This window comes from Calonectris borealis, chromosome 5 (genome assembly GCF_964195595.1).
Source record: "Calonectris borealis chromosome 5, bCalBor7.hap1.2, whole genome shotgun sequence".
Lineage (NCBI taxonomy): Eukaryota > Metazoa > Chordata > Aves > Procellariiformes > Procellariidae > Calonectris > Calonectris borealis.
In genome coordinates, this window is record NC_134316.1 from 34,887,508 (window position 1) to 34,911,625 (window position 24,118).

The window sequence follows — 24,118 nt, forward strand, 5'->3', positions numbered from 1 at the left end:
ACTGTATAGTTGCTGGTAAGAAATCCTCATCTCAACCTTGGTGTAAGCTAGAGGTGTCTATACATTTGAGCACTTCCTGTTTTCACTTCGTGATCAAATATGTTCTTTGCAGGGCAAATAGGGGAGCACTTGAGGGAGGAAAGCAGAGATGTCTGAGAGGCTAATTGAGTGTACTAAGGGCTCCTTGGCATAGAGGAAAAGGAGTCTTCCAAAGCTATGAATAAACTCTCGTCTTGGGTCAGATTTCTTGCTGTTTCTTTTCTTTAACCACCTTTGAACTCAAATAAAAACAGCCTTAATGTCAGGTTTACCTTTCTGATGTCGTAATCTTTATGTACTATTGAAAAGCTTATACTACCAGACTAGGATTTCCTCTACTTTCTTAAACACTGGATATTATCCAGAAAAAGCATACACATTTCCAACCAATTCATCCTCAGATCTTTCATCTTCCGGTGCTGTTGTAATTCCAAATGTAAGACAGAGCTCAGTAAGTGAACGAGAACATGACAGAAGCTCCTACTCTTTGCATTTGATTTCCAACAATAAAAACATGCATGTGTATCCTATTTCAAATATAATTAAAGTTACTGCAAAATGGAAGCTCTGATAGGGGTTAGAAATTGTTTTGAAAGACACAGCCTGTCAGATACATTCATTCTACATCAGAGTTCAAGTGCCTGTCTCTTCAAAAAAGCCACTTAGGCAATTCAATTTTTAAAATCGGCTACCTCAGGAGTTTGCAAACTGATTGAATAATGGAAAAGATAGCAATTTATTTAAAATCATAAGTAAATACAATTAGTCAGAACTGAGTAACTCTCTTTGAATTTGGCAGTCTAAAGGAATTTTAAGTTTAATCCACACCATAAGAGATGGACTGCCACTGCCTCTCCTTCCAGGGAAACCAGAGGTTAATGATTTTTGTCATATTGAGACTAACAGCTAACAATTGCTACAGTTGGCCTTTAGTATTTTATTTGTCCTTTTGAGGTATTCAGAATAGGTGACAATGGCTTGCAGTTGAGAACATATGTAGGGAGACCCCTGTGGCTTATGGAAAAGTTGCTCCATGCTGGTTGGGTGTTTGAAAAAAAAATACAACCAGAGCTCTTTTATGTTCCTCTCCTTAATGAATGCATGAATGTCAAAATGTACCAATGGCCCATTCAGGGGGCAAAGCCTAAGCAGCTCCTTCTTTAAGAACACATCCTGAGATGTAAAATACATTTGCTTAACAAATTAAAATAATGAGATAATTCAATTAGTTTCTTTAAAAAAAAAAAAAAAGAGAAAGAAAAAAGGGTACATCAGGGGATTATTGTAATACAAGGACAGGTCGTACAGCACAAAGGAGGAACAAACCAATTCGAAATAAGGTTAGAGTGGTAATGAAGGAATGTACATTGAATCATGGACCGCCATTGTAAAGATATTTACTTGAAACAATAAAATTGTACATCACATTCCCCCGTTCTGGCTCAGCCAGCGTTGCACTTTCAATGGACAAGCTAATTTGAGAAAAAGTGCGAGATCTTTAAAAGAAAGAAGTTCTCTTCCTTCCCTGCATGTGTTTATGGCAAGAATCTTTCTGAATTTACATTGCACTGGTCAGGGGTCTCCATTATCAGTTTGCAGGTCTGAGAATTACAGCACAGTAAATCTTTCAACACCTGCAAACTCATTAAAGCTTGGAAGGTAAAACGTTTGGGGCTTTTCTGTGTTCATTTAATTTGATTTTTGCGAGGCCATCCTCACCAGCGATGGCAAATTTCCTCAATTCATGCAGGATGGAGAGGGTCAGGAGAGAGAGGATGGAAACAAGGAAAAGGGATTTCAAAAAGCCAGGAGGACTTTCCTCAAGAGAAGCGAGAGGCAGTTGACTGTTTAATAAGCATGTGTCGAACGCTTTCAAGGAGTACGTGAGAAAGGAAGGCAGGGAGAAAAAAACAAGATATCACAAATTTCATAAGAGGAAATGGAGTTAACATGGAGACATGTACAAAACAAGCTGGTTTATTTGTGGCCCTGCTTTTTGCTGTCTGCTTGTACTACTCCTCCTATAAAGATACCCTACAGCTAAATGAAAAACCCTCCACTCACACTCACTCGACTTCCAAATTAAAAACATTTTACAGGTTAGTAAATCTCCAGCTGAGGTGATGTAGCAAAGAACAGCTGTGAAGTAATTTTGATAATGATGAGAATAATAAGCACATGGCAAGGTTCAGGGCTTTGCTGTTGCAGCTTCAGTGCTCCTGAATAGATAAAAGTGATTAAATACTCCTGATTATCCCTGACCAATATGTAATGGATTTACAGCCCTTTCAATTAGTCAGTATTTGCTTAGGACTCATTATTTTGTCTTTGGTTAAGTAATCAGCCCAGAGACTCATGTTCTGTCTAATTCCTCTGAGCCAAGTGGGTACAGGGCACCTGACCTTTGAAATGGCCATAGCTGGGAGGCAGGAATAACCACTACTCCAGCAGAGGCACTGGCTATTCCAGCTAATCCTGACCCCACAGGCCAGATCAATGCACCTTAGTTTGCTACTAATGTCCTTACATCAAAATGATGGTTTAGAAATGTGGATCTATCGCTCCCCCCTTTAGCTGTGCTGCTAGCAGAGCAGTTCGATAGTCCCTATCATAAATAAATCGGGTACCTTGTCCTGAAATCATTACACTGTAACCAACATCAGCTACCGTGGAAATTTATAAAACTTCAGTGGAAGAAAAGGTAGTTAATAACAGTTAGCATTTTAAGCCTTATCAAGTGAGAAACAATTTTACAGTGAGAGGAAGAGGAAAATCAATTGATAATTTTACCAGTTTCCATTATTTCCCACATGAAGTAAACTAGAAAGTGTTACTAGTTTTCTGCGGAATCGTGTTTTGATGCCTAAGTGAAGTTATAATAGTCAACAGAACACCAACACATAAAACCAATTGCAAGCAGGAGGATAAAGATAGCCCATGGAAAGCATTGCTTTTTCGCATATTTAATCTCTCTCCCCCAAATGTGAATATGGCTAGCTTTTAACATAATGGACTTGAAGAGAAGCTAGAAAGGTGGTTATTCTCTCTGTTACACAACTGAAGAATTACGGAACCTGTAAGCCTTCTATATTTCTCACAAAAAGTAACAATGACAAGTTTGCAAGCTGCTGCTTAGACTTCTCTAACATCCACAGTGTACATCAGCGCACACAGACTGGGGTTGTCTCTTCCACCACATATCTATGAAGTTTGTGTAAACAGGGGCCAGCAATAAAGAATCCAGAAGGCAGAGCTTTATATATGCTAAAGCAAGAAACCCCTTTTTTTGTCCTTAGGAACATTTTGAATAGTTCAAAGTGAAAAATGGTTACTTTACATGTAAGTGCTATTCCATGCTAAGGCTTTGTACTCTCTCTCTCTTTCTCTCTCTATGGGCATGTATGTGTGTGTATATATACATATATATATATAGGTTTCTTTCTGATTTGTCATGATTCCAAGAGCCAAGAAAAAAAAATCTAGGGGAAAAAAAAAGAAAGCAACAATAATTGAGCCCTAATAATGGTCCAAAAATTATGGGGACAATTGATTTCTAATAACGATGAATAAACCTCATTAGGCACATGAATAGAAATCTGTTTTGGTTTTGGGCACCACTTACTGTGAGATGCTGGAAAAGCCACGCTCTCATGATATTTGTTGCTACTTTGGGGAAAATGCCTCTTTTCTTCTGACGTTTTTTGTCCTTGTCCGGGTCATCGTCATCCCCTGTGCCAGGTGAGGCTACACTGTTGTCTAAACCGTCTCCTACAACAAAGAGAAAAACGGGAAGGAGAAGACATTTAATGAGCAAAATACAGAAGCCAAAAAGTATCATTAATTTCCAAAACACTACGACAGTTTTATTTTGATTTGCTAGATCAGGCACATAGAGTTTCTCGTTATATATGAGTGCTGATACAAATATGTAAAAATTAGAAACCATGTCTCTCCAAACACTAATTTTGCGTTTCACACATGCATATATCATTAATTCAATTATAATTGTGTGCTTGACATAGTGCAATAGCTCTTTGTCAATTATGGGATTCAATGTGGGAAAACCTGCCACAAGAAAACCCATTCACTGTAAATGCATCCCTACAACCATTCTGAATACGTACTATAAGTAATCAAGTTAAATGTTCTGTAGTCTATATATTCGAGGCCCTCTGCAGAGGTGGCAGTAACCATGTCACCGTTCAGTGCACATAACACACTGTCAGATGAGCCCCTCCCCGTAACCATCACCTCCCAACACACATACATACGCACGCACAAACACGTACACCTAGTATGACCCTGCATATAGCATTTGCATGACATGAAAACTTCTACATCTCTGCATCAGTGATTATTATAATTAAAAAAAAAAGATGCACATCAAGGTAGAGCTCTCACTTAATCAGAACTTTCCATCAACATCTTTCTCTTCTGTGCTTTTCCCTGGCATTAATTGTGCATTAGCAAAAATCATTTACTTTTAACAGTCATAGTTATTTTTTCTTGCCCTCCAGCAAAAATGCCTTGAAAGCCTGCCTGGAGGGCATCTAAATTATGTATCTGAAAAACTCTTCTGGCAAGGCATTGCAGGACCCCTACTTTCTTAAAATTCATACGAGCACGTCTTCCTGTTTTTGGGAAGGCATCAATCAAGAGCAGCAATATATGCCATATTCCTACATTAATATTTGAACTAATAACTTTAAAAAAAGGAAAGAAACAAGATCCGACTTGTGGCATAATCAAATGCAAAATAAATGAAGAATACTGGGACAGCACGGAGACTTTATAGATTGCTGTGTTTTCCTTACACATCATTAGCCCGGAGCCACACGAAAGAGGAAAACAGAGAAGTGGAGAGTTTATGCTCCCTGCTGGTGTTTAAGAAGCCGAGGTCCTGGAAGGACATCTGGGAATTGTGCTGAGACGGTGGTTTTTGTAATTTAAGAATAGACATTCATTAGCAGTAAATGCCATAAATCCCATGCTAAGTAAAAACCTTGTCCAAGAAAGCCTAAAACAATAAACTCTGTGCTCAATGTAGCCTGAGCTAGACGCTCCATAGCTTCCTGAGGAATGCTATAGATTCACGAGCTAATTCCTATAGCCTTGTCTAGCTCTGTAGTGCTACTAAACGAAATACGTTGCTGCTACATACAGTCCATTTGCTTCAAAACTTGCATTTCAGCTCCATCTTCCCTCCTGTGCCAGATCACCCTTCTTCCACTGCCTCCCCTCTGAAAAACCAACCCTTTTGGACCAGAGAGACAGAAAAAGCCACAGCAAAGAGCTGGCAGATTAATTTTATTGACATTTCCATTTTCACTGCAATGTGATACCCTCCATCACATGGAAGAGATGACCCTCACTATTTACAGACTGACAGGCCACTTCATTACAACCACCCTGCCCCAAGGCAGAGCAGCTCCTTTCCATCTGCCCAAACACCAGAGCAAGACCCTGAAGTCGCTGCTCTCTTTCTCATGCTCCTTTTCTTTTTTGTTTGTTTCTTCTAATGGTAGAGAAAGGAGAGTCGAATCACAGCAAACTAATCGAAGAGATTATGGAAGCCCTAAACGCTGTAACCAACTGTTCACTTTTGCAAGATGTTGGTTATTTAGAAAGCACTCCTTTCCGTTGCTCTCTCCCCCCCCATATATTCCACCCTACCCCTCTCTCTCTCACACACACACACATTCGCGTGCCCGTGCGCGCGCACACACACACACACTTTCCACTATGTCAAGGAACTGCTGCAAGGCAAATTCTCACAAACACTAATGGCTTCTGACTGCTCCTTGGCAACCCCAGCATTTTAACCTGGGTGGATATGCTCTCCAAAATACAGACACTGGAGCTATCTCATCAGCTGTTCATGTGACACAGATGGAGAGTGGCTATTAGGAGCCAGGCAATGGGCCTTGGGGATCTGAGGTGCTGTACTGTAGCCTCAGGCAATTTTGAAAAGCAGTACCCGGAGATGGGGGGAAAAAATCCCTACTGAAAGTGCAAGTTTGAAGTCAGTCAGTCTGTTTGTCTATCTGTTGTGCGGATAGAGATATCTTTGTCTCTTTATGTAAAAGCTATGTGTGTATGCACAGGATGCGTGGAGCTGTAAACCTTAGGCTCTGAACCATCCTTTCGCACCACAGAAGCACTGGTGCACTCTCTGTATGGACAAATTCCTGTTTCTCTGCATATACATACTCTCCTGTTTGTGAGCATCCTCAGCAGGAGTCACCTACATCCTAAATCAGTGTTTAGACCTTTCGGAGAGGTTGTTAATTTCCTTGTTTTAAAAAGCTAATAGCAGCCCAGGAGATGAAAGTTCAGCTAAAGCTTCCACTGCCTTCCCACCTCAATCAGCGGTTGAAATGGTAAGAGTCAGTGCTTCCCTGATCTGTTCCATAACCTCATGAAAAGAAATCCAAATATCATACCTCCAAATGACCTCAGAAGATGAATACAGCAAGATTTGTTGCTCCTGGTGAACTACAGGCCTGATCCTGTTAAGCTGTACTGTTATATCTTTAATAGCACTACAACCACTCACATTAGTGGGTACGGTTTCTAGTGGCAAGAAATCATAGAAGTAGCCCATAACTGACTTTTCCAAGATGGAATGATTTACTTCTTGGATATGGAGGGACTGATCTTAGTTTGCTGTATCCAAATAAACATGAGTTACTTTAAATGAAGAAAAAGACATCATCAAAAGTTAAATAAAATGAACAGACATGAAAGTCACTCTGTTGAAGACTGGATTGAGTATACTTTTAACTGCTGTATGAAAGAATCCAAATTTAAATCATTTAAACCATCATTACAAGTGATTCTGCTATGTGAACTGTTCATATCCTGATTTGGATGGTAATTTGAAAGAAGAGTAGAGTCAAGTCCTAACTTGTATGGAAATTGAATTATATAAGCATAGTTATTCCAATTTTCTAGTGGGGAAATTAAGTCTAGATTTTGGCCCACTGACTCTTTCTTTCACACAGCAGAAAAAAAAAAGAAGTGTGACTTTCTCCTGCTTTGCACACTGTTCACTCGTTTATTCTTGTGCAAACAGTACAAGTGATTGCAAAACTCTACCACAGTTCTAGGAAAGTGGAGAACTCTTAAGTGGCACTCTTTTTGTGGAGAAGTCAATGATTACGCAGGGTTCAAGCCAGTAGAGAATGAGGCATATTACCCAGCTTATTTAAGATTATGTCAATAATCTGTATAATAGTCTCAATAATCCCTATAAAAGATGGAGAGAATTTACTAGAAACTTTGCAAAGTGACCCACACGGGGTTCCTTAGAGACCTTCTCTTCTAGGGGAGGGGTTTGTGGAGGAGGCTGAAGATGCAAGTCTTCTTTACACAGCGGGAAGTTAGGCTTCCACACTAGCTCTGTGTGCAGACACTTTTAGCATGTGCTGAGGGTTTCTTCCCACAAGATAAATTATTTTGCATTGAAAGCAAAGGAGACTACCTCTTCTTTAAAAAAATACTCAGTAAGTAGTTAGAGCGGGGTTTCCATTGCACCATAATTTCAAACAACTTGCTGCAAACTGATTTCCTTGGACAGACTAACTTACTGACCCCGATGTTCATACAACCAAGGACTCTTTGGGAAACAGAGTCCAGCTAATCCAACCTTATTGTATCAATGAATTCCTCTTTGACAGTCCTCCACACTATCAGTATTATCTCAGTCCTTGTTTGTGTTCCTCACAGAGTAAAGACCCAGCAAGAGATGAAGCGAGTGCTGCTTAGAAGCTGCTCATCCAGTCTTTTCACCATTTGTGAACAGGATGAATAATAGATTCCCAATCTATGCAAAATGATAACTGAAAAGGAGAACCCAGTCAGGCCAAAGCACAGAAACCTGGTAACAGCCCAGATTCAAACTCCAGAAATTGTTTCTATTACCATCATAACAAGCAGAACAGCAAGAAGATTGATTTCTGGAAAAATACATTTCAGGACCCAGTGTTTGAGTTTCTTCACCATGAGAGGTCCCTTACAGCTTTATGGTTTGTCATGCTAAAGGAAAAGAGAGAAGAGCAGGGGTATCTAAGGTGGGAGAAGACAAGACACTTCACCATTTTCGTAAAAATAGTGCAAGCAATATGAAAACCAAGTTGAAAGATTCTGAAAAGGAAAGCTGCAGTGCACTATGTTGATCTTAAGTAAACTACTCTACAATCTTTTAGTCCAATATTTCAATGGAGTAGAATATGTAGATATAAATGCAAAACAAAGAGGAGAATCTGCATGCAGCTTATATTCACAATTTGCAATTATTTGTTTGTACTTATAATGTGTCTATCTGGATACATAAGTATTGTAAACCATTATTAATAAGGATGTTCAACTTAGTAATATGATCCACAGCACCACCAGAGAAAAATCTTAAAAATCTGGTTAATTACCACTGCCAAAAAGCTGGAAAGAGAAGTGTTTGAATACGTTTTGAAGATAAGACAGTCTGTGCTGTAGGGAGGACTAATAGAGAGGGAAGGTCAGCTCAGAATCAAAGACCTTTCAGGAGAACTCCTTATCTTCATTCCACCCTGTTAAAATCATCAGACTTCCAGCCTTACAGCTTCAGCAGATCACAGCTCTTTGAATGAAGTGCTGGCTGTGGCGTTTTTTCCTCCTCCTCTTAACAATCACTGTTCATGGAAGTTGACTTAGTCTCCTCATACCACAGAAGCAATACTTATCTACTGCATCTTACTGCCTAGGGAAACTGAGTTAGGATAGGTTATGGGTGGCAAACCTGGGACTTTGAAAACCGCAAACAGTTCAAGTGGGCATCCCAGCTTAGAGCTGTGCCATCTTCAGCAGTGCTCTGACAGTACGTGTGCTGGTTTTGCTGAATTACTTGACTGCAAGAGGAAAGCTGCCATCAGAAGCTGTTTAGGCCTGACACAGGCATCCTAGGTTGACCTGCATGCTCAGCCACCACTTGTCCCATCCTGGAGCAGGGTGTCCTCAAGTGAGCTGCTGTAATCAGCCCCCTGCATTCCCTCCCCCTTTTGTGTCTCTGAGACACCAGACACATGTCTCATGGTCCTATGTCATATATTTCAGTGAGCATCTTGGAGAGAGAGAAAGGTTGGACACTGGTGCACTAGAAGGAACTTCAGACATACAGCACTACCAGCTCTCTTACTATGGAAGATGTTATTCTTTTGCCCTTCTAGCAGCAGGGAGGAGATGAAGACTGCCCCTCTGCTCTTCTTTTAGAAGATCTTTTACTTTCCAGAATGTAACCCAGCAATTCAACTGGGCTGATACTATAAAGATGTCATGTACGAATTTCACACAACCTGGGCATTAATAACTACTGTAAATTTAAATAGGAAGAAAAGGAAGAAAACTTAAGCCACTCTCAGACCTTACCTACAAAGCTATTCTACTCGGTCTAATCACATTTTAGCATAGTTTGTTGGTCAGGAGCAAATCCCCATTGCCACCTGGCAATATGTGCTAAAGGCTTAAAGAGTTGCATGGTATCTGGTATCTAAAGTGTATTTACAACAAGAGACAGAATAAAAACTGTTCATTTCCTATTTCTGGATAGATGCCTTCCTATAATCGCTAATTTATCTTATTTTCAAAAAGGCATTTACAAATATTTTATCATTTACTCGAAGGTAGGAACATTCCAGCTATGTTATTGTTATAGCTGTGCATGTTATAAAATTGGTGATTCAAATCTTTCGAAATTATTTGCAGAACTGTAATGTTTCACATTTCCCCTTTTATTATTTTCCTGTCCAAAAATAAGAAAAAAGACTGGGGTTTTTTGTGCCCTTAATTGCCTATGTTTAAAGCTCGTGTTTATTTGTGAAGTGAATTGAGAATTCTTAGAGATTATATTCAAAAGCCAACAACATATTTTCCTGGCTTTTTAAAGACAAAACCAATAAACACCAGTTTAAATTTTAAGCTCTTTTATACAGCCAGTAGGTTTGTGGTTCGTTCATTATAATCCAACTGGTGAAAATCCACATCAGGTGAAAAAAGTGTTCCAATGCAGACGAGGGGAACAGTAAAGCAACCTGCTAATTACTGATCTCTCTTACGTTCCTGCTGTGCTAAACTGTCCGGACATGTTGAAGTGAAATTTTTCCGCAATTTTCAAGTGACTAGTTCATGGCCCACTGCCGTGGAGTGCAGGAGAAGGGATGAAATGCTTTAGTTTACATGCAACATTTACTAACTGTGTGGGTTTTCCGACATTAAAGAGGGGACAGTGACCCATGCCACCTTTTTCACACTCAAAAGAGCACTGAAAAAACAGTCTTCATAGGCTTACCTCAGGCTTCCCTGGCCCTTAACACCCTCCCCCCAGGGTAGGAGCAGAAAGAGAAAAAAGAAGGGATTTTATGCTCCTTTCTCTTCAACTTTTCAGGCGGTATAAGCAGCATTTAGCAAATTCAGCCTCCAAATGGCTCCAAATGCTCTGAGCTGCAGGGGCTCATCCTTTGTTAGCCTCCCTCTATTTACACAGGATTTACGCAGGCTCTCCACTGAAGAGACCACATGTTTCTGACAGAAAGCACTTCCATTCACACTGCATCAGGCAACAGGATTGTAACCACTGCAGCTTCACGCTGACCTGAGATTAGGGATTTCAGCAACATTGAGATGGTAACAATCTGCTAACTAACGAAAATTATCCATGGAGAACTCTGCTGCTTACTCCAGTTAAAACTACCGTGGCCACATAGATTAGGTTACTTAAAAGGACAATTAAGAACTAGCTACTGTCAAGAATATGCGTGTCCATCTACAAATAATATACACACACAGAAAAATATCAGCAGAAAAAACAAGGAAAAAAAAAATCAGACTGCAGCTTGGATTAAAACAATTTCACCCACTGGCTGAAGACATAAAGTGTAAAAACAGACAGATGGACACATATGTAAATGTGGCTGCATTTGTTTCTCTGGAGCTGGCAAGTTAGTAATAACAGTATAGTTTAATAATTTATTTTCCATGGTATTTTCACACTGGTTATCTGGGCAGCAGCAACATCCATGCGGAACTTCAGGAGCAGAATAACTCCTTCTATCTAATTGCTACTGGGGCAAACAAACTTAACCAAGTGACATCTCTTGGCTCTACCTACAAGGACTCAGTCCTGGAACCTGATATCAGTCTGGGGATTTTTTAAATTTAGTTTTTTGGGTTTTGTTTTTAACTCAGTTTGGTCAGTCAGGATTTCTGCACTGAGATTTTTTCCAGATTTAGTGTTTGTGTCAGGTTTTTTCAAAATGGATTACAAACACACAAGCACAACAAACATTGCTGGTTGGAGCTTGTGTTTTTTCACTCAATAGCCTTTCATGGGGCAAAAGAAAATTAGATGGGAACACAGGGCCAGAAAGAACCCCACAGATCCAGTTTTTGATGAGTTTTATTTTGTCGTCTTAATTTGGTGAATAATTTTGCTTCTGTAGCCAAGAACAAAACAATTTACTTCTGTAATAGTAACTCATACATGCATCCAATAAGCACATAAAAAGTACACGGTATATTCTAAAGCTCTCTATAGTATATCATAATAAAGCTCTTCTGGGCACTCAATGATTCATTTTTAGTGATCTCTCAAATGCCCTTATCCACAGTTAACACTCAGATTTTATTAAGGAAGAAAGCAGGGACAAATGTCCACTTAAGTCCCAGCTCTCAAATTCAACTCTGCTTGCGCTGCAGTACCTAAAGCTAAAGCTTCTTTAATGTTCTATTCACTTCCCCTGTGTGGCATTTCTGCTAACACAGAGTTCACAATCTTTCAGCCCCAAACACAGAAGGCTGCTATCTTCAAGTCATCCAAGGAATGTGCCAGATACTATCATCTCCCCTGCAATACAAAGAACCAGAAAGAGGCAGAGACCAAAAGGAGACCGTACTGATCAGGTTACTAAAGTCCAGAAAGTCTTTCCCAGAATGCTAAATGTTAATCTTTGAACCAGCAAATGTTATAATTAAGATCCTTGTAGTGGGAGGAAATGCTAGCTCGAGAAGTCAAAGGTACAGCCATTTGAAGTTGTACTTTTTTGCAGGTTTATCCTAATCTCGCACCCCTCATGCTGGCATAACTGCCATCAAGCACTTTGTTCTATTCAAGCAAAATTATCATTAATGTCAGTGGCAGTTTTGCCTGAGTAAGGAGTGTAAGACCAAATCCTTGTCTTGTTCACACAGAATTGCAAGCACTGCACAATTCCAGAGGAGATATACTCATTAAAACTTGGGGTTTATGCTTATTTATGATGCTCCTCTGTTTAAAAGTGAAACTCACTTCGCATGTCACCGGGAAAGTGTTTCTATATGGTTTTAACTTCAGTTCCCCCCCCCTCCCCACCTCAGCACAAGTTGGGATGTTTACTCCCAGGTTTTGGCACCCAGGCTGAAGGAAAGCATTGTTAAATTAGGTTTAAGTATTTTGTCTGCTTCGGTAATTACTTTGCAGTGTGAATGTAAATAGCTGTTATTCTGTTTGAATTTTTCATCCTACTAAACACTGTCACACAAAATGTCCTTGTGCTGCAGTCTAAATGGAGTTCTTTTTAAATTGCTTTTTAATATATTTTTAGAGAAATATTTTTAGCATTCTTGTAGTAATTCTGTTAAGAATACCAGCTGCAGACTTTGGCTACAGCTGAGACAACAATAACAAGTCATTAAAGAAATCAGGAGACAAAAAAACTTTTTTTTTTTTTTGCCTAAAGCACATCATCTTTAAGAGACTAGTTTCTTTTTTTTAGTTCTCTATCCCTATTGGAGTAAGTGGGATAGTGTTTTTAGTTTCCTCAATCAACTGTGCCAAAGTTAGTACACATTAAAAAGTTATATTTTATTTTAAGTACCATTTCTTATTTGCTATCCTGTTATTTTTGTCATTAGAATAATATCAAATGTGGGCAAAATAGCCAAGTTCAATTAAAAGTCTACCTGTAGTTGAAGTTAAGTAATTAAGTTCAATAATATCTCATCAATATTTAACCTTTAACATTTTGCAGTTGTTTATATATAGCAGAACGTGGAGAACTTAAAGTAGATGATTGCTAACATCCTGTACTACTGTTCTTCATTAAATCATTAATGTTGTTTCTTCAAGAATAAAAATGGCTTTTTATGAAAAGGAAAATAGCCATCAGAGCATCTCAATTTTCCTTATAGCTGTTACAGACTTATAAACTGTGAGATATTTTAATGTTGTTGGACGCAAGTGCTTGTTCAGGAGACATCCCTTAAAATGATGCCCACTAATTCAGCAAAAGTCCATGTATTGTCCACATTAGAAACCTCTCTTTTCAGGGTTATTTAGCTATTAAAAAAGCCCCAGCTGAAATATTGCATACAAGTATACATTCATAGGATTTTTTTCATCATTATAAAAAAAAAAAAGTTAGGACTAGAAATGTAACAGACGTTTATTCCTGAGAGATACTAAGTTAAAAGCTTCAGTTATTAAAAAGGACATTTGTTAGGCCACAAGTCCAAAACACACATTAGTCTATTTTGAGATGTATTTAAAAAAATGGAGGATGGCTGAATGCTTAAAAAAAAAAAAAAGATATTTTAATAGCAAAGTGTCAAAATGAACCATAAAAGCTTTTCCAGGTGATAAAATGTACACAAATGTGTATGTTACATAAAACACAAATAAGAGCATGGTCTCAATATGCATTCACAAACACCTGAGCAGCATCAGAAAAGATGCTTGCTGTGAATGCATAACCCAGAAAAAATAAAAAAAATACAAAACAACTCCAAACTTGGCAAGTCTTACATACCATAAGAGCTCCAACACCTATGCACAGTAGGGTGGATTAACCCGCTGGGTGCTGCGGACATATATATGCACCTCCTCCTAAAGTGTTCATTTGGCTGGCAGTCTGGAAAATGCCAGAATGTGAAGGGTTACGTGGGAACACTGACAGTCTGCTCTTGTAGGTTTAAGTTAAAGCCTGTACTTTAAATATAGTGTGCTAGGTATTTGGAAACATAACTAATACTGTTTATAAGTGGTATGCTATTTGGTGCTCTCAACAAAGGGCTCGATCTGGTGCTTGCTCCCACTGGTGAATCACGTTCCAGCCAACAACTGCATGCGTTGGACCTGCCCGTATTTACTTTTGGGGTAACAGTTTTCAAGAGTCTTTTCCTCCAAGAAGCCTTGTAAAGGTAAAGTGTAAACCATCTATACCTCATCTGCTACATATATTGGATGCTTAAAAGTAGTTACTGGAAAGGCCTGAAACATTTTGTCTTTCAGGTTCAGTAGACAGATTATAAGAGCAAGCATTTGAGAACCGAAGCCCCTAGTTAGTCCCTGCTAGTTTCTTAGAGTCTGGCTTCAGCCACGAGGGAAGATACAGTTAAGAATATCCAAATACCTCAAACTGGAAGAAGCAGCAAGCATACAGGCATGCGAATTCTGCTCAGAAAGTTTCAACTATTTGACAAAAAAAACCAAAAAGAGATCTTTATGATATCAGAAAGGCTTACAAGCAACTTATTTTCTCCCGTCTAACAGTTTTAATGGATTGTTTCCAGTAACTGGATAATATCGTAAAAAAAACAAACAAAAAAGAAGGGAAGGCCATGGCTTTCTCCTCTCTCTGCGCCTAAACTATCCCATAGGATGCTTTGGATCTGCTTTAAGTGATGAGCAATGCATAATTTCATAGAAACATGAGGAAAAGTGTTTGACAAAGGTTTCCATTAATTTGATTTAGAAAACAAGGAAGCATAAAAATAGCAAAACCACAGGGCACTGGCTTGTTATAACACTATTTGCCTAAAAGTTCACAGCACAAAACTAAAAAGCACAGACTCCCACTCTGACACCTGATGCTTTGCTTTTCTGTTCATAAGCCTGTAATTTCATTTCATTGTAGCAGAAAGTGTTGCAAAAGACAAATATGCAGTGCCTACAGTCTTCCCAGACTGGTTTGTGTCCCTGAGCTCTTCCTAGGAAAAGACATCATAAGTTGGGCTCCAGAGAACTTCCATCACCCCACACCCCCCTTCAGACGAGAGAGGGTTGGCTGTATGTAGGAACCCCAAATGAAAAACCTGGCAGGTTACGAGACTTCTTTTCATTCAGATGGGTAAAACCGAGTTTCCCCCTGGACAGGCTGTTCTCCTAGCCAGTTAAAGAACTGACATGTATGCCATAAGATCAAATCTAAGCCCCACCAATCAAGCAGCAGTCTGGGCTAAACGTGCTGATGCAGCAAATTTCCAGATCTTGATCACACTAGGCAGGGGAGTCATTCTTCTCAGTGATAAAGTCACTGAATGCACTCTTGAGGAGATAAAAAATTAAGAACTGGCTGACTTTGCACCATTTGAGCGAGGTATTCACCACTGACCCAGAACAACAGAATTGTCACCAGCTAGGAATCACCGTAGACATGGTCATCTCTGACTCCTTACTGCAAGGCTGTTTACAGGAATTGTTTCTCAGCTGGTTAGTGGCATCAGTCCGGAAACTACAATGTTTAAAATGCATTATGCGCTAGAAGAAACTTCACACAGTCCCTCCATCTCTCTCTTTCTCCCCCTCCTCTTAAAAACTCTGTGAAATGATGCCAAAAAGAGGGCTCAGTAGTCAAAAAAAAGCAAATAGGATTTCAGCAATGAAGATTTGCCTCAAAGACATTAACCCCCTTTTGCAATTTTGTAGTTAAGATATTTTTACCTGTGTTTTACTATGTCAGCTTTTAAAACTTACCAGACATTTATGCAGCACCTAAGAATTGAGATGCTAATAGTGTTGGAGCATTATCTAACACAAGATATTCTATTCCCTTTTCTGTTATTGGCTCAGAAAGTGACCTTCAGAAAACTTTAGGGATAAGAATTTTCAAAAGTGCTGAAATGAGCAAGGAACACAGCTTTCAGTGAAAACTGCTTTAAAAGTAATACATAATATTCTTTTTGATACTAATTGGTGGTGGCTCTTAGATAAGTGAATATTATATGTTATTACTTTTAAAGGCAAACCTGTCAATGCACTCCTGTGCTCATTTGAGCATTTTTTCATTTTTTCAAGTCTGAGTATGGTTATTGTTTTTACTAATTCTTCTTCATCTCTAAATGCATATCTTAAAGAGAACATGCTTTCTTTACATCCTGAAACACTCCGTTGAAGGCAGGTTCTTGGACATAAGTACTTGTGATCAAAATAGATACACAAGGACATCTTATTTCCTTTCTTCTTCAGCCAAATAGCAGTATTTCCATTTACGTTACTAGGAGCAAAAACAAGTCTTAGTGCTGAAACTTTGGTAAATACAGGTTTTTGTATCTGTGGCTAATCAAAATCATGAAGTATGAACAGTATTGTCATCTAGCCTTTATCCATCTCTGGTTCCTGTGGCAGACATGGGAATTTGTTCTGAGAGAACAAGTGAAAAACTAAGATTTGGCATTTCCCATTTCTACCTCTGATGAACTCAATGACAAAACACTCTCTGGACCTCGCTCTTCACCTGCCACACACACTGTGTTTCTGTCAGCGTGGATGACACCCACGGAGCGAGCCAGCTTTCCCAGGGAGGAGGAGGAACCGGGACCTGCCTGTGCTGCCAGTCTCTTCCCAGCGTGGACACTTACCTGAGCACGAGCCCTGCACGTTTGGATGGAGATAACTTCTCCCTGGCTCTCAGAGAGCAGGAAAGAATTATCACATGGAGTGCAGGTCTGGGGCCATTTTTCTGAAATAAGAAATGCCAGCATTCATAATTCATTTAGGAAGAACTAACTTCTTGAAAAGGCCTTTTCAACCCCATTTACTTCTTACAAAATAGATTCACCTGGACAATGGCAAGGAAAGAGAAGCTAAATCAAGGAGATGAGTAGGCTATCCTTTTCTCCTCGGCTAGTTCTGCTCTCTGGTACCCATGATGGCTTTTCCCGTATGTAATAAAGGTTCAGTAAATAATGCAAGCCTGGGCCCTGGCTGTTGGTGGTTCACAGATTGTACGTCCTTAGCAGCACCACCCCATGTATTACTGTGGAATTAGTTGACAATATTACTAGTTGTACCAAAAAAATAAACTAATTGGTCCCTGAGGATAGCTAGGTGCTTTGGAAGTCTTTTTAACAAAAAGAAAAAAAATTATCTCCCACAGTGATTTGCCAGCCTTCCTATACTCTATCCAGCACATTGGGACTTCTAAATTACATACTATAATTGACATCAAATATCTGTCCCATCAGTGAATATCTTTATTAGCATCAAAATCACTCACAACTAGTGTTCCTCAATGTTATTAAACAGAACTTGTTCTAGGTGTTGCCTTACTAATTAGTCAGGATGAGCCCGAGGAAGAAAATCTGGGTCATGTTAAATTAATTGGAATGAGCATGAAAATTAGCAGAGCAAACTGCATCAATTTTCTATAGAGAGCCTTTCTTCATGTTGAGAATAAAAATGGATATTATGAGGCATTAACCAAACTGCCTTCTGTGACTGCCAAGAGGTGTGTTACAGTAGCCCAAAAATATCATGCTCACAGATTTTCAGAAGTTAATGAGACATTTCCAGGAATGGTAAATACATGGTATTAAAATGGGTGTGCCTCTTATGGGAAAATGCCAAGTCATTTCATGTTTATTCAGGCATAACAAGCTCCTCAAAATGAGCATAATTTAAGAGGTGAATAGTGCAAAGAGGGCTAACATTCAACTAATTTTCCTTAAGAAAGAAAAGATTAAATTGAACAAAAAATGAATTAAGAGGTTTACAAATCAACAAGTCAACCATCAGATTGCAGCCTCTGCTCAGTATATTCTCATCAGCCCCTGCCATGAAGTTTTCAAAAAATGTCCCGAAGGCAGGGAACAAAGCGAGCAGAACTGATTACAGCCACACTCACCGCCTTGCTGTCTAAACTCTGTTTGGCTTCCTAATGAGCTCACTAAAAACCTAATTCATCTCCCATAACCCTTCTCAGCCCTCCTTGAAATTCACCATTATGGAAATTACAGATGAAACATTTACAGGCTGTGTTCAAATTACTGCTTCTTCAACAGGCAGGTCCCTGACCCTCACAATGAACACAATAGAGGTATGTCCGGCATGAAACCACTCGAGCCGCAGCCTATAGAATAAAGAGGCTCAGGAAGGTTAAGACTTTTTCTCATGGTGACAATGATTTCCGCATTAATGCTTTCAGTTCCATGAATATGGGAATTTTGTGGGTTTGACAGTATATCAAATACAAATTGTAATTCAGAAGGGGAGAAATGAGTTGTACTGATGACAAATAGCTGAAATAGGCTAATGTGAATTCCCAGCCTGTTCATGAGGAAACTCCCTCAGTTCCTCATTACATGAAGTCAAAATGATCCTCACGGCACCTAGCCTGTAACTGGAAGATTACTGAATTGATGGATCCTTAGTTTAAAATGCAGCTGTTTTATTCTGCTTTAGTAATTAATTCTTTTTCCAATACCATATTGATTAAGCGTAGACCCTGATAAAGTTCAAACTGAGAAGAATCTCTAGTGGCTTCCTTAGTTGCTCCAGAGACTCAATGAAAACTTCCTACAATTCCACCTGCCTCCTCAGAGTGCTGATCCAATGAACAGAACAGTTTTTTTCTCATAAATTAGTTAGGCCATGTGGAGCTGTATTAGCTGATCGTTGCTTTTGTCTCTCTACTTGCTGACTTGCTTTTCACTTTTGCTGTCCTTTGTGCTGTCACACACAAAGTCGGAGTGCAGCTGCCGTGCTGAACCCAAACCAAGGTAAAGAACAATTCGTACAAACTACATTTTTTTCCCCCCACTTTATACAGCTGCAACTCCCCGAGCAGCACTGCACTCAATAAAGCCTCCTGGGATCCAACTAGCAGAGAAATCCGTGCTGAAGCATGCAGTCGTTCTGTGGGACTAAAGGGGGGGGGGGCCTGAGGGGGGGAATAACCTGTTTTCTTCAAGACTGCTCCACCTTTTGGGATAGAATATTTGCTGCTTTATTTTTAGCAGCCAAAGATCCTTATATTATCTGGTTTTTACTTAAAAAAAAAAAAACCCAAAACCAAGTGCAAACCACACACATAAAACACTACAGCCACTTGAGACAAGAAATCACCACTTCATCTATAACAAGTGGGATGTGGGTCCTTGTTGACTAACAGGCAGCCGGTGGCTGTCCGTGAACGACCACTGCAAACACAGCAGCACATTACAAGAAGCAGCAATCACCAACACGATGCTGCTTTTCAGAGAGTCACCTGTACCGGGAAATCCAGGCTTGTGAATTAAAAAGAGCATGATAACAGAAAGTTTCTCGGATTACAGACAGTACAATGAATTTTCTTTTCTATGAAATCTATGAAAACATTCCCAGCATTTTTTTTTATTATTAATATTATTATTATTATTTCTTCCACAACCTACCCCAGCCCTTCTCCGCCTCCTTCCCTTTCCCACCACCTGAAAAAGAAACAGCTGATGCCTTCTGTGTCTGCACACTACAATTTATAACTTGAATCTGTGTGTCTGAAGGATAACATGCTGTATGTACTGGTTTCCACAACACTGATAATAAGTGATCTACAGAAGTAAGTGATCTTAGGGGAGGGAGAGGCAGGCACATCAGATATTAGCAATCCTTGTTCAGGTGACTTAATAGTTAATAAGACTACTTAAAGGCTAAGGATCTCATTCTAATTTCATACTGTCTGAGGCCCTTGACTTAACCTCTGCCTTCCCACCAAGGTGAAAGCAAGCTGGCTTTTCATATTTCTTTGGGAGAATCTGCTCAGTTTTGTCTCAGCCGATTTGTATTTGAAGAGCTACATAACCAGGCGGGTGCAAGGACAGCGGTGGGCAGCCTCTGTGCATGGTGGGCCAGGACAGATAACGGCATTCCCCACCTTCAGAGCATTCTTCCTTAGGGCGAAAGGTCACCCTTCACAGATGTCTCCAGCAGACACTCAGTTGTCAAAAGGTTGCATCATGCGATGCATGCAGTCACTGCTAACAATGCGCTGTTCTCATCCAGATACGTAAACACGTTGCACTTCTAAATAATTTCCTTGTTAAGGACAACTTGTTTTTTCCCCCAAGTTTTGTTCAGTTATCAAAAAAATGTAAGGAACATTGAGAAAAAACACAGTCTGACACACACCCCCCCGCCAATTCACATCTTAAGTATTGTATTTTCCTTTTCTGTCAGGCTATTCAGCACAAGAAGATGCTTCTGGTTTATTCCTGAAAAAGAGAAATAAAACCACCATATCCCAAAGTGTCTAACAGTAAAGCATATAGTTTGGAGGCAAAAAAAGCACAGATTTGGTAAAACGGAAGATAGTAAGTAATTTGTCAGAAAAGTTACACAGCCAGAAAAATTCAGTGAAGAAAATTCTGTTCAGCTTAATATAGCCTATTCTAATTTCTTCCATTTAAAAGTAACAAAAAAACACACACCCTGTGTGGACAAGTGCAAAAAGGAAAGTTACGTGTGTTCATGTATTTATTACAAATTCAGGTGTGCCTGGTGCAGAAAGCTTATTTCTCCAGGAGTACTTCAGAAATAATAGGTCCTAGCTGCTACAGTAGCTCAGCTTTTTAATTTCCAGTACCTCCAGATGAATAATATAACAAAGATTTCTTCTTTGTTGAGGACAGTTACTCTAAAGCAGCTTGAAGCTATCACACACAATACAAAACAAGTAATTTCATTCTAGAATGGATTCAAACAAGCTTATCAGGATTGTTATCTATTTATAAATTATATATTTAACAGTAAAGTAAGACAGACATGGCTGGAATGTTACGCATGGGGAAACACGATTAGAGATATTCCAAATTACTCAACCTAATCCCAGGCAATAGAATCTTAAGGGCATTGGGAATTTCTAGAAGAATTAAGCATTATATGTTGTAAAAAGCTCAATTAAATACCCTTAGAAACCAAGCAGAGATTCTTTCAGATCTGCCTGCAATATGTAATCCTCCCAAATGCAGAATTTGCAGTTTGCAGTTTGCCTCTCCAAGCATCCCTTGCCTCTCCAAAGCATCCCTTTTCTGCTTATTCCTTTAGCCACTGAACCTACAGAAAGCACACTTTCAAAAGAAAAAAAAATTTCTTTGGTTCTTTCTTGTCTTGTATTTCATACACTTGGCCATCTTGAATTAATAGGAGTCAATGAAGATACACATTCTTAAAAATGGCTTCATTGGTCTAATCTATGAACTTTAAAGACCTTTGTTTTATGAGCTTTCCTTAGGGTAGGTATTTCAGTGTTCTAAAAACAGGGTTATGGACTGTTAAGTTAAGCACATGTTCTGCATCAACATTTTAGTTTCAGCAGGTTATTTGGTGCCAAGTTTGCCAGTGAGTATCATCAATCCCGAAATATGTGCTTATTTGTTTTAACAGGTGTTTTGAGAACAGCACAGGACAGGAGAAAATCAGTGTTAATATATTCACTTAGTATCTATCCTTAGTTCTGAAAATTCCCTTACCCTTCCCCCCAAAACATGACAAAATTTCACCTCAGTTGTTTAAGATGCAAAGGGATGGAATTGAAAAGGAGTGCAATGAGTATTTCTGTTATTTCACCAGTCTGATGATCTGGCCACTCACTTCTGTTGTACATTATTTCTCATCTAGTAATCACAGACCTGGGTTTACATATGGCATAACCCATCTACTTACAGAAAACTACCTTTTATTGTGCAACTGAAGTTAACTGTAGAAGAAAAAAGTAAGGCTGAAGCAAAAAAACCAATACCCTTCAGATAATGAAACATAACCAGGGACTTTCACTCAGTCTGTTCTTCTGAAGACCATTTGTTAGCGTTTGCATCAGAGGACGTACAGGGAGAAGAAATGAAAAAAATCTAAAAATCAAAATTGGCTTACCCACATCAGTCGTTCCATAGAACCAAAATAATAGTTTGCTCTTAAAAATGAATACCAGTGAAATATAACAATAAGATTTACATGCAGGCGCACACACTGCTGTCACATTTGTGGGTCAGTTGAGATGGTGCATCACAATTTTCACAAAATCCACACGCACAGACACACACTTCTTGCAGGTGTTATCTCAGACTTGGTCTGCTGAGAAGTGAAGTGAATCCCCACAGCGACATTTGAAGGTTTAAAAGCTCAGTTTTTTGTTTCTAAATGCCTATGAAAACATTGCCTATGCTCAGAGGCCTTTTAAAACAAAACCAAAGCTTTTAAAGCTTCAAAAGCGGTCATGGGAATTTGCTCATCAGGAGGGAATCCTAAATGAAGGCCAAGATTCAGTGGATTCCCCTGGACATGACAAAAGCCATAGCCTGTCTGCAGGTCTACCATTTCTTATAACAGATGTGGGCTGATTCAAGTAAAACCTGACAAACCTTTGTCCATGCCCTACATTTTACAAAATCTACTTTTAAAAGGTTTAATCCTCCCCAGTTAAGTTCTACTATTCTCTGCCATACTATTAAAAAAAAAACAAAAACAAAAAAACCCCAACCAAACCAAAACAAAACCACCACCACCAAAAACCCCTACCTTCATTGATACTTAATGTAACTAAGAGAAAGACCACCCCCCAGAGTCATTAACTTAAAGGAAAAAAAAAAGGAGGGGGGGAGCTAAGCTTAGAAATTCTATTGTTATAACCTCAAATACGTACAAGACAGGAAGGAAACCAACTGACAGTTGCTTTTCAATATATGAGAGATGATTTACAGAAGGAAATATTCTAGTGTTATGTTAAAGGCCTAAACTACTTTGAAAACCTTTTTTTTTAAACGTCAATGTTTTCTACCTATAGCAGTGTAAAAATAAGGTAAGAAGTCCCTAACAAGTTGTTTAAAGGACTGTTATAAAAAGGCAGCAAGAAAGTAACATTTGAGTACATCAAGGCTGCTGAATCAGTTATTTAAAGCATAAGAAGCCTGGTGTAAATGAAGTCTTTCTTCTGAAAGTGTGAGATACAGCTTTTCCTCAGTTTTAAGGTGAAGCACACAAGTAAAAAAATCTACGGTTTCACCTGAATTTAACAGCAACATTCCTGCCCACCGTGTAACTGACATTCTCCCTTTTCTTTTGGATGCAATAATCTCATTTCGTTCATACAAGTTACACCCCACTCCCATGAAATAGGACAGATAACTCAAGAACAGCTAATCAGCATGGAGAAGGCATAAGAACAGAGGGCATTATATGTTTTTTTCATGTTCAGAAGCAATATCCTTCTCAAATGATCTAAAATAAAACGGATCCTGCTATAGCAAACAGCTGTTTGATGGAAGACCTGAACAGAAGACCAATACATGGATCCTCCACTGGACATCTGGCCGTGCATGGGTATACCCTGCTCGTTACAGCTGCAGTTTGAACTAGGACCCTTACATCCAAGAGTACTACAGTGGCAAGCAAAACAGGTCCAAGTGAATTGTTTTAGGGTTTGCCTCAGCTGGAGGGTGCTCTTTGCATAGTTTACAAATTATGATGTGCTAGACAAGTTCTCAGTCTCTTAAGAACAACTGAACCTTACAAGGAAATTCTCTAAGGAAGCATATAAAATGTTTATATGTGAATAAACAAGGGAAAAAAGAATATATACACACACACATCCCTACTAAGAACATAAGCAGCTCCTCTGACCTCATGTAAGGCAGTCATAGAAAATAACATGAGAAACAAACTCAAATCTATATTCTCTGATTATATGAAGACAAATTATGTAGAGATAAGACTTTTTTTGCTGCACAGGCACACTAAGATTGAATCAATTCTGTTTTCAAATATACAGACTGTGCTCCCATCAACTCCCACTGAAGTCAGTATTTGACCTATTGTGTACGTTACATTCACATCAATGAAGTTGGTAAGAATGCAGAAAATTGCTTTAGAAAGATGTAAAATTCTTTACTAGTTCTAAAATAAAAGGACAGCTTATTTCTTTTAAACAAACCAGATTGACAGCCATTTGGAAGAGCTTAAAGGAGGGTTAATTGGCATACAGTAAACCTGAATTCTGACAGTGTGGACTTCTAGCTAAAATGACATTCTCTTTGGTGGTCCTAG

General features: G+C 39.0%; 1 protein-coding gene across 8 annotated transcripts in view; it reads right to left on the bottom strand.

Moving 5' to 3' along the window:
• The window catches only part of MEIS2 (Meis homeobox 2), a 173,372-nt gene that overhangs the window by 117,654 nt on the left and 31,600 nt on the right, over positions 1-24,118 (bottom strand). For 7 of the 8 annotated variants that reach the window (XM_075151778.1, XM_075151776.1, XM_075151775.1 and 4 more), the window contains exon 8: positions 3,662-3,807. In XM_075151778.1, the coding sequence (XP_075007879.1) occupies positions 3,662-3,807 (146 nt within the window). Of the gene's footprint in view, positions 1-3,661; positions 3,808-13,853; positions 13,956-24,118 lie in introns of all 8 variants that reach the window. The other variant, XM_075151780.1, reaches the window with a different exon arrangement.